We start from the raw sequence: 11,154 nt of genomic DNA on the forward strand, positions 1-11,154 counted from the left end.
TTCTTCAATCTTTATTCTGCGCACCTGTAGCAATTGAACTATAAATACTGGTTTGTATTGTTCAATTATCATTTTTTTTCCTCAATTTACACGTGGCAGGACTAGTGAAGATCATTATAAATGTAACTTGTTAAAATTGTGTTCTCTCTTATCGAGAAACACGTGTCTTTAATATACTGTTTCATCTTAAATAAATACTACCGACAATCTCTAAATTTGAGGAATGTTTGTTTGATAGTGATTTTAAGCTGCGTGTCTTCCGATATGTATAGATGGTAAATATATTCGATCAACTTAAATTATAGCACGATCATAATCTATACAATTTAATTGAAGATTAATTTTATTTCCAAGAGCCAAACCTAAATGTAATGGGAATTTTGGTCCCAATCAATCTTCTGAAAAAACAATAGTATTGCCTGAAAATTCATCAAATCAGGTGAGTGCTGACTTCAAAACGAACTGGCAGTATTTAACCCCCCAAAACGCTTCACTCTTCATTCTCACTGCCAGCATATTGTGAACAGACATTAGAATGAAATCTCAACTCTTGCCCTAAAAATTCAAACCCTAAACTTCAATTTTTACCAAAAGGCGTAAATTTTGTTTTTATCTACTTTATCTCACAAAGGTAGGTTTAGAAAGGTGAAAATGGCAGGGAGTGTGGCGGTGCAGCTGACGCCGGAGGAAGAAAAGCAAATCATCAGGGAAATTACTACGGCATCAGGAGCCCACACCAAAGCCGGCGACACATTCTATCTGATTACGCAAAGGTGGCCTTTTTGCTCTTAAATTGGATCTATATAATTTTAGTTCGATATCTCCGATGTTCTTTTTTGTTAATTTTTTTTTCTTTTTTCTTGGGGAGTTTTGTTGGACTGTGTTAAAATTTCAACCAGAGGTTGCTATGGATTAGAGAGCGTTAAGGTTTAATGTCAGTTGGAAAATAATTTAATTGTTTTTTCCATTGTATTTATTCATTTCAGGAGTGATGTAATTGCCCTTTTGAAATCTCAATCGTCTTGTCTTCTGAATTATTTCTCAATGACTGATATGGTGCAAAATTACTTTTTTGTTTGGAGTATGGTGTGTTCATAGATAAAAAGGAAAGTTTTTATTTGTGTTGAAGATAATTTTTAAATGAATATGGGCAGCCCCTCTTTAACAGTAACATCTTAAGCTTTTAAATGAGATGTTTAATATGGTAAAGAGGCAAAACACGTGGATTCAAGTCTCACCGCCTTCTATCTGTATACAGTTTTGCACATGTTAGAATTGATCAGAAAATGAATTCGTGAAGGGGCTTGTTGAAGGCAATATCTTAATAAAAACGTGTGGCCCCTCTCTAACAGATTGAGATGATTTACAATTTGCAGTTTTAACTTCTTTTTCTTCTCTTCCCGGCTGTATCACTTTGAATTATGTTCATGAATTCAGGATACATGAAATGATAGCTTTCCGAGTCAAATAATATTTATATGATGGATCTGTAAAGGAAAAATTATCAGGTTTTACTCGATCCTCATTACATTCTTTGTCATTTTAGTTTGATGAGTTTTGTTAACCCCATAGAAACTACCAAAAGATAAAATAAAATAAATAACTGGATCCAATATATACACACACCAAGTCAAAATTTAGGGCGTTGACTGTGACCTTTCGCATGAAAGAAACTGATTGAGTTTAATTATGTAGACTTTTTTCTACTCAAAAATTGAAAAATAAGAAATAGTGTTTGGATTGGCCAGTTGAAAATTGGTTTTCGAGAAACAAATTAACTAAAACATCCCACTAAAATGGCTGAATATTGTTGTTGTAATAGGATTGGTCAAAGTTGCGTTGAAGTAATTATATAAGGTAGCAAGATACTGTTCCATATAAAATATTTTCGAGAAAACAAAATAACAAACACTTTTTCATTTATGAAGAAACAACGGAAATTAATTAACATAAACAAAATAAATAGAAACAAAAAAATCAAACCCTCGCACATCCTAAATTTGTATGTGTTCCTTGAGCACACATTACCCCTGCTTCATGTTCTTGATGATTTTTCAGTCCTTTTATTTTTCATTTTGGGTCAAAATACCTATTGGACCATTATTTTCTTTGAGACTTACTTATTAATGGTGCTAACAGATGGTGGCAAGATTGGCTCAAATATGTAAATCAAAGCCAAACAAGTGTGATGAACGATGGATCTTTCTCTGACCATCACAATTCAGTTGGCTCAAGTGCATCGGCGAGGCCTCGGTGCATTGAAAATTCAGATTTGATTTATGAGACAGAATCTGAGGATTCTGCTAAGACTATTGAGCTTCAAGATACCTTAGTTGAAGGCACCGATTATATATTGCTTCCTGAAGGAGTTTGGAATCAATTATATTCATGGTGAGTAGAACTGAAATTATGTGGATTGATGCCAGGGCATTCCTTTTATTTATTTATTTTTTTAAATTTTTGTAACAGGTTTTCATTAACCGTCTTCTCCAAGTTGCTAAAATAATCGTACATAACTAAATATTTTATAACAACTAAGTTAGTTTATGAAGTTTTCACTTCCTCCGGGGGCACGATAAGTGTCATAGCTGACTTTTCATAGTCAAGTTGTCTTCTTATGAGTTCTGATAGAAAATTCATCCCAAGTTTGGTACTATCATCTAAATCATTGAAAAAATTCTGCTTGATCAGGAAGGTTAAACACGAGATTGCTGCAAGACTTGTTTTGTTGGGGGGGGGGGGGTTTGGAATTTTTTAAACAAATCTTGTTTTTTTGGGGGGGGGGGGGGTTGTGAATTTTGGTAGACAATTCTCAGTTTTAACCCATACCCTGCTTAACTGAAACTCACACCCCCTACTCACTCGTGGGAAAGATGCATAACCTCTTCTGATCACGAATCAGAAAGGGGTAGAACCTGAATACAAGAAGCATATGAAAAAGATATGCATACTAGTTAAATCTTGTTTAGTCCGGTATGAATACACACGACGTTAACTTCTGAAAAGCAAAAGGAAACCTACACACACTTCAATCTTGGAAATACATTTTCCTCCTTTAAAACTGTCTTATTATGTTTCTTCCAAACTACATAAAGAGGATCCATCTCTTGACACCTTCTTTCTCACTCCTCTGAGCAAAGCGATTCCTTTGCCCTCATTAACCACCAAACTCTGAAGAATATAATTGACAAACAGTTTTATACTCTACAGCCGCATTGCATATGAAACACCAGGTGAAGTATACATTCTGTCAACTTTGCAGATTTTTCAAGCCTTACAGACACCCAATTATGAGTACAACATGTGTATGGGGCGAGTTGAAGGATTAATTCTCTCTCCAACATCTTAAAGTTTTAGACGAGGTGTTCAACAATAACATGTGAAGAAATAAAAAACTCTCTCTAAGATACTTCACCTTCTGTTTTATATTAAGGTTGACTGTTGATATATACCTAGAAACTCAGTTTTAAAAAGAGTTTAGATGGTTTGACATACAAGGCTGTTCACATTTCTAACTCATGTCAACCATTATGCTCTAATGTACATGAAGGAGGAACGACTCGCGTACATTGGAGCATAACCCAATAGTTTTGCTGGTCAGTTGAGTAAGCCTATTGAACCAACTTTGGATTCTGAAAGCTATACTATTTGTAATTTCCTAAAATTTGACTTTATTAGACAAAGATTACCTGTTAACATCATGAGTCTATTGTGCAAACCTTCTCTGGCTTGAGCCTTGAATGTGATTTAGTGCTTGTTCGATAAAAAATTTCTAAATTTTATTATCTGGTCGAACTTCAGTGTTAACGTACATTTTATGGGATTCACAATTTTTATCAACTTTCAACTAACATTGTCATCAACTTTTATCAAAAGCTTTTTTCAAACAACCCCTTAATCTATGTTTTGTTTACGTAAGGTCTGCTTAATTATAAACATAATTGATATGGGTTGCTGCTATTTGGTTAATTTTTCCCGTGCAGCATGAATTTTTACTAGTGGCCGTCACACCAACATTATGTCCATTTGACCCTTTTGTTTAGAGCATGACAGATAACATGTCCATTAATGGGATGCTGAAACTGAAGTAAAGCTGTTTCATTGTAAATCTATCAGTCTATCATAGAGGCTTTGGAACATTTAAAATTAAAGGATATTCTACAGAAGCTCAACTTGGTTTTAATAATTAAAAGCAACTTCCCGATAAATTTGGATTCTACTTTGTATAATCCAAGAGAAGAAATAATTACTTTTCCTTATCTGTAATGAATTCAGCTGTTGTTCAGATAATTTTGTAGTCAATTTTGCTCTTTTGCAAGGTTGTGCTAAGATAATGAACATTGATGGAGAAACTAATAAGGAGTTAAATCTCTGTTTGCTTGGTTTAGGTATGGAGGTGGTCCCGTATTGGCTCGAAAGGTAATTGACTCCGGTCTTTCTCAAACAGAATTGTCTGTAGAAGTTTATCCTTTACGGCTTCAATTGCATCTGATGTCAAAAGGTGATCGGTCTACAATAAGAATAAGCAAAAAGGTTTGATCGACATGTTCCCTTCTTCTTGCTGGATAATAATTATTGACATCTCCAATTTATGCGTAATTATGTGTATTGAAGGAATTGAATTTCTTTTGGCAGGAAACTATTGGTGAACTTCACAGAAGAGCTTGTGAGATGTTTGATCTCAAAACTAAGCAAGTAAAGAACTCCTCAAATTTTTATTCTTATCTTTTCATTTTTTCTCTAAAGACATCTTGCTATTTTATGATTAACTCTTTTCCTCTTGCATTAGGTATATATATGGGATTACTTTAGCTGTCAGAGGCATGCTTTGATGAATGACATGGAAAAGACACTCGATGCTGCAAATATACAAATGGATCAGGATGTGAGTGTTTTTATTTTGTGACACTTTGATTTCATAGAGTGCTGTTTCTGCTACAGGAGAGCGCTTCTTATAATTAGGTTTACGTTTTATGCAAAGCTGTTATATGGTATTTGGTTTTGAACCGCCTCGCATACTTGGCTCATCTCCATTAGTCATACTCACTTGTTGATGTTCTAATTTATCTATATGGTTGCCAAGCTGTCAAGAGTTTTCTAATAGAAATTCAATTTTTAATATCCGCATGAAATTATTCTCCCATTGATTATTACTAATGTTTTCATTGTCTATTGCATAATTTTTGTTTTGACGAGTAACTTATGTTGTGAGATTATTATTTCATTCAATGGAGTAAGGTTTAAGATATCAGTAATTCATTTTCGTTTATTTTTGGGGGGGGGTTTTGTCTTGTGGGTAGGGGATTCACAAGGGTGGCCTTTTTGAATATACTCGATTCTTGAAATGGAGAAATATCATGTAGCCTATACCCTGGGGACTGGTCTTTTGCACCTTCCGCTGGAAGAGCGTACAATATCTGCCTAAAAAATGTACTGCAGCCCTCTTGGCCATTCCAATTCGCTGCCGAATTGAGCGATGCATGAGCTATTCTCCGTTGCCACTATTGGATTTTTTGAGAAACTCAAAGTTTGAAGTTCTCAAGAATCTGTGACTCCCGGAGCCTTTCAGTCTCATCTGGTTACCATTGGTTTTCTATATTTTCTTGATTGTGAATTAAGTTCGTGTTCAGTTTGAATTCAAATTCTGATTAAGCTGAGAAGTGTCTCTTTTTATCGTATCTTCTTCCTGATAGATTGCAGAATTTGCGCCAGATTGTTTTTCATTGGTGCCTGTTTTTCTTACTATATCATCTGATGGACGCTGGTTACATTCAGTGACTAACATGGAGATTACTGCCTGTACTTCCATGCACTTAGAACACCTACTTCTCATATAATAAAGAAGTTTAAAAGGAATTGATTTTGATAATGATTACGAATATGACTTCATTCAGCCAGAAATAAATATGCATTTGATCTCTACTTCAGTCATTTTGTTACAATCAGTTATCTGTACATAGAAACCTATCCTATCCTGCTTTTGTATCAAAAGAGTTAGTGATGTGGCATTTTTATGGTCCTACTACTCATCTGTTTCATTATGCTTTTGTTGTACTATTTAGTGTAATACGGTACTTGATGACTTGGTTTACTTGTTCTTGAACCCTCTTCCCTAGTTTCTTGGTTGGATTTTGTGTACAGAGTTAATTATAGCCACTTAATAATACATGTCTTTTTTGTTTGCCTGAATACATTTGGCTAGGATTACTTGACTGAGAGATACTCATGTTAGTAAATTGTTGTTCACTTTTTCTTTCAATTGACAAATTTGCCTGGTCTGTAGGGATAGAGCTCTTTATCATATATTATGTGATGCTGTACATTATTCTGACATTTCACATTTTTTTTTGTTGTGCAATGGCCAAAATCAGATTTTAGTGGAAGTTCTCAATAGTGAAACTGGTGGTTGCGCGAGTCCTGTTCAGGAGAATGGATCCGCAGACAATGGAGCCTTAGCTGTTGCTGCTTCACAGTCTAGTTCGTTACCTGCTGGAGGTCTTTATGTTAACAAATATTCATCAAGAAATGGTAATTCAGAGTTGTTGCAGAATGCAAATGTTGAGAAGGCATATGGACCGAGTGGTGTTAGTACAAGGGGATCTTCTTGTGGTCTAACTGGACTGTTGAATCTTGGAAATACTTGCTTTATGAACAGTGCAATACAATGTCTAGTTCATACCCCGGAATTTGCACGATATTTTCGAGACGATTATCATCAAGAAATAAACCGTCAGAATCCTCTGGGCATGGTTGTAAGTTTCACTCACGACAATGATGAATTTATTACTTGTGTTTATACGGGTGAGCAGGGTCATTGTCGTATTATAGAGGAATTCATGCAAAATGTTGGCTTGTTTTGTCAGTGAAATAATTCCATTGTTTTTTTTATGCCACCTGGCATGTCATGTTACTCTTGCAAAAGCACTGCTGAGGATTGTAGAACTCCCTTTTTCTTGTTTTCTGCTTGATGGGTTGATCTCAAATGATAATTTATCTATGCCATATGCAGTGATTAGGTTGCTTGAACACCATTAAGTTATGTCTGTACTTTTTAGCTATTTCATGATTACTCATCTTAGCTTGATGTTATGAAAATTAATGGTATGAAGAAAAGAATAATAAATCTTTTCTATTGCATTAAAAAAGAAAGTCGTGTTGTTTTATCCTTTTAGCCTTAACCCCCTTACGTGACTTCTTGTTGTTTCTCTAATATAGAAGTAATTGAAGGTCTTGTACTCAAATCATGCAAAAAGCTAGGAGAACTTTGCTGACCTGCCATTAGTGGCTTTGTCAGTGTAAGAAGTTGTGCAATTAAAGCTTCCTTTACTCCAGCAATTTTATTAGATACATCCACTGTTTTCCATTCCATCTGGGCAGATCATAGAGTTATAAATTTGGGTTTTGATCAGAGATTGAAGTGGCTAATCTTAATTTACAGGAAACTAGTCTTGGACTGGGCATTTCACTATCTGCAGTGTGCATATTGAATTGACATTTTCTCTTGTTAATGATGTGTACGAAATGCCTTGAAAGTCAGCTTAGCTAGTGCTTTGAGCTATAAATATGATTGATTTTTTAAGATGTTTCCATTTTTCTGACATTGTTTTAACATGCAGGGTGAGCTTGCTTTAGCATTTGGTGAGTTACTTAGAAAATTGTGGGCACCAGGGCGAACTCCAGTTGCCCCCAGGTCCTTCAAAGCAAAGCTTGCTCGCTTTGCACCACAATTTAGTGGATGCAGTCAACATGATTCTCAGGTTTAGTGCTTCATCTGTAGTTTCATGACTCCAAGCTAATGTTAATTGGCGGAGTTAAAAATTATAATAATCACCTTTTTCTATGCAGGAGCTCCTCGCATTTTTGTTGGATGGACTTCATGAAGATTTAAATCGTGTTAAACACAAACCATATATCAAATCTAGAGATGCAGATGGCCGACCTGATGAAGAAGTTGCTGATGAGTATTGGGCAAATCACATTGCTCGTAATGATTCCATAATTGTGGATGTGTGCCAAGTAAGTATCACAGTGATGATGGTATAGAACTAACATTTTGGAATAATTCTATATAATTTTTAGTTACTTATGCTGTAGAGAGGAGTCGTAGCTATTTGATGCTCTTAGTTTATGATGTCTCACGGCTTTATATAGTATAATGTTGTGTCTAAGCCCTTTTAACAGTCTTGTAACTGTGTTTTTGTTTGGGGCCATTTTGTTAATTTGGTTCATTTACCCCACTGGATTTGAAAACAATATCATCAAAGAAAATGAGGTCGTTCGTAGACTAATTCAAGAAAATTGTGATAACTGGAATACATAATACAGTAATCAAGGGACTTCTGAAATATAAACCAGCAGTACCATTCTGGAGATCCCTTTCTTTCACCACCAAATTGTTGCTAAATACCCAATAGAAACATTTGTTTTCTTAGTAGTTAAACGCCATTTAGCTAAAGTATTGTTTACTCTTACACATGTGGTAACTAATATTTGATATACATTATTTTTATTACACGGTGAGCAATTGTTGGATGACCCCTTTGGACTGCTTAGCTGTATGAAATTCTGCCTATGTGTAGTGCATGCATGCAATGCTAAATATACAATTGCATTGCTTAGTCAGAAAGCCAGTGACAATTATATATAGACTTTAATGCATTATTTTAATTCAATTTAAATAATCTTTTTGTTGAAAAATGCTGGGGAAAGAGGATGGAACTAGATGTTCTCCGGTTCAATACCTTATAATTTTCCATCACAATTTTAAAGTATGGCCTATAGCCTCTGGAAACGACTTATTTCATATCTATCCACTCTGTTGAAAACGTTGTCTTATTGCATAGTTTGTTCATAATTAATGGTAGATGGGACTGCATTTGACTTGTTTGTAAAAGAGTAGGAAGAACAGTGATTTTGCTGGACCTGGAGGAAAAAAAACTGACAATTACGCTTGGCAGAATCTTCCATACAACATTGTTAAAATCAAATGTACACCATTGTCAAGGAAAATCAGATCCCTTGAAACATGTCTTCTCAGGCATTCGAAAATGAGAATTTGTAATGAGACTGGAGCATGTCTGTACTCGATCAAGGACAACCAAATTTTTACCTTCTCATTGTTTTGGAATTCATGTGCAAATCACATTTTTGCAGGGGCAATACAAATCGACTCTGGTCTGTCCTGCATGTAATAAAGTCTCAGTTACATTTGATCCATTCATGTATCTTTCCTTGCCACTTCAATCCACCATCACTCGTAGTATGATGGTAACTGTTTTTACCTGCGACGGAAGTGCCCTCCCTGCTGCTTGCACTGTAAGTGTTTCAAAGCAGGGACGTTGCAGGGATTTGATCCAAGCACTGAGCAACGCTTGTTCTTTGCAACTCAACGAAAAGCTCCTGCTTGCTGAGGTCTGCAGAGTAAATCAATTCTCGGAAACACTTATTTACACAACTTATAACTGAAATCTTCTTTATGTGTTGCTCGTAGATAAGAGGCCACTTGATTTACCGATTTTTGGAGGATCCATTGATATCGTTGTCTTCCATAAAAGATGATGACCACCTTGCTGCCTACAAGATACCAAAAATTTTGAAGAAAACTAAGTTTCTTCAACTGATACACCGCAGGGGAGAACAGTAAGCAGAACTATTCCTTGTGTGTAATGCCAAGTGCTTCACTGGCTATTTTAAGATAACCTGTGTTTTTCTCCTTTTCTATGTTTTTTAGGGGCGCGGGTAATTCTCAGGGCACTATGGGGTGGAAGCCTTATGGGACCCCTCTTGTTTCTCCCATCTCATGTGATGAAACTATAACTAGAGGTGATATCCAGCTGATGGTAAACAAAATGCTCTCGCCAATGTTAAGAAAAAATAGCACTGAATATCCAGGTATTAATTGTTCTAACGCACCCATGGCAACATCAAATCAATTTCATGCCACTGGATCTACTGAATTTTGTTCCGATTCAGATGGTGCCAATGCAAGACAATCCTACAGTGGCAGTTTAAAATCAGTGACTTTCCATAAACTTCCGCTGCAGTTGGTTGATGAAAATAATGCTTGCATAGATTTAACTGTTGGTGAGGATAAGGTGGTTAAGTTGTCATCATCGTCTATGTCGATCCTTGTATTTGCTGATTGGTCACAAAAGCTTTTGGGAAGTTACGATACCAGCCACTTAGAAACCTTGCCAGAAGTTTGTAAATATGGGCATGTAAACAAGAAAGCTCGAAGTGAACCTCTCTCCTTATACACTTGTTTGGAAGCTTTTCTACGTGAAGAGCCATTGGTCCCTGAAGACATGTGGTAAGATTCTTTTTTTGCTATTTTGCCAGAATGGGGCAATTCTCTACATCTATCTCGTAAGTTTACCATCTAATTTATTCGTCTTTTTGAGAAGGTATTGTCCTCAATGCAAGGAGAGGCGCCAAGCAAGCAAGAAGCTGGATCTTTGGAGGCTTCCCGAAGTGCTGGTTATTCATCTAAAAAGGTTCTCTTACAGCAGATCGATAAAGCATAAGCTAGACACATTTGTAAATTTTCCAATTCACGACTTCGATGTGACTAGTTACATAGCCAACAAGAACACCCCACATCAGATCTATGAACTCTATGCCTTGACAAATCATTACGGTGGCATGGGAAGTGGGCACTATACAGCTCATATTAAGGTGTGCCATATCCTTTCAGTAATGTTTTAATATTCCTGATATCATGCTGAACATAGATTCCTTATATTTTACCTCAAATCTGTTATATGCAGCTTCTTAATGAAAATAGGTGGTACAACTTCGATGACAGCCACATATCAGTAATCAATGAAGACGACGTAAAATCAGCTGCTGCTTACGTGCTATTCTACAGGAGGGTGCATTCAGATAAATCTTCTGCCAGTAATGGTGCATACTCGACCGGCGAATGCCAGAACTACCATAACTGAAATCGAGGTGGACATCATTTGTTTATAGTGAAACTGTTAAAGCTATATCTATTACAAAATATTCAGACCTTCACAGTCCATAGGAATTCCGAGGTCAGTATCTTAGGATTAAACAGTTATCTCGGATGAGATTTTGTATTTGAGTACTAGATGGTCTTGTAAGTTAAATCTTGTTGAAGACTAGGCGATTGATGAATTACCGTATGTCAAC

The 11,154-nt window shown here is 35.9% G+C and overlaps 1 protein-coding gene across 3 annotated transcripts; it reads left to right on the plus strand.

Annotated features, from left to right (window-relative positions):
• Positions 1-371: 371 nt before the first annotated feature.
• On the plus strand, positions 372-11,153 carry LOC111393716 (ubiquitin carboxyl-terminal hydrolase 5-like). Of its 3 annotated transcripts, XM_023019391.1 has the most exons (15): positions 648-773; positions 1,438-1,508; positions 2,140-2,391; positions 4,389-4,533; positions 4,636-4,695; positions 4,790-4,885; positions 6,372-6,752; positions 7,617-7,757; positions 7,846-8,016; positions 9,154-9,411; positions 9,491-9,639; positions 9,731-9,891; positions 9,973-10,309; positions 10,404-10,674; positions 10,767-11,153. In XM_023019391.1, exons 3-15 carry the CDS (start codon positions 2,189-2,191, stop codon positions 10,941-10,943), a joined length of 2,550 nt encoding a protein of 849 aa, XP_022875159.1. In that variant the 5' UTR covers positions 648-773; positions 1,438-1,508; positions 2,140-2,188; the 3' UTR covers positions 10,944-11,153. The 3 variants fall into 3 exon arrangements, with proteins under 3 accessions (XP_022875157.1, XP_022875158.1, XP_022875159.1); XM_023019390.1 differs by lacking the exon at positions 1,438-1,508 and having other exon boundaries at positions 375-773; XM_023019389.1 differs by lacking the exon at positions 1,438-1,508 and having other exon boundaries at positions 372-773; positions 9,731-10,309.
• Position 11,154: the final 1 nt, after the last annotated feature.

The sequence above is a fragment of the Olea europaea genome, chromosome 4 (assembly GCF_002742605.1).
Source record: "Olea europaea var. sylvestris chromosome 4, O_europaea_v1, whole genome shotgun sequence".
NCBI lineage: Eukaryota > Viridiplantae > Streptophyta > Magnoliopsida > Lamiales > Oleaceae > Olea > Olea europaea.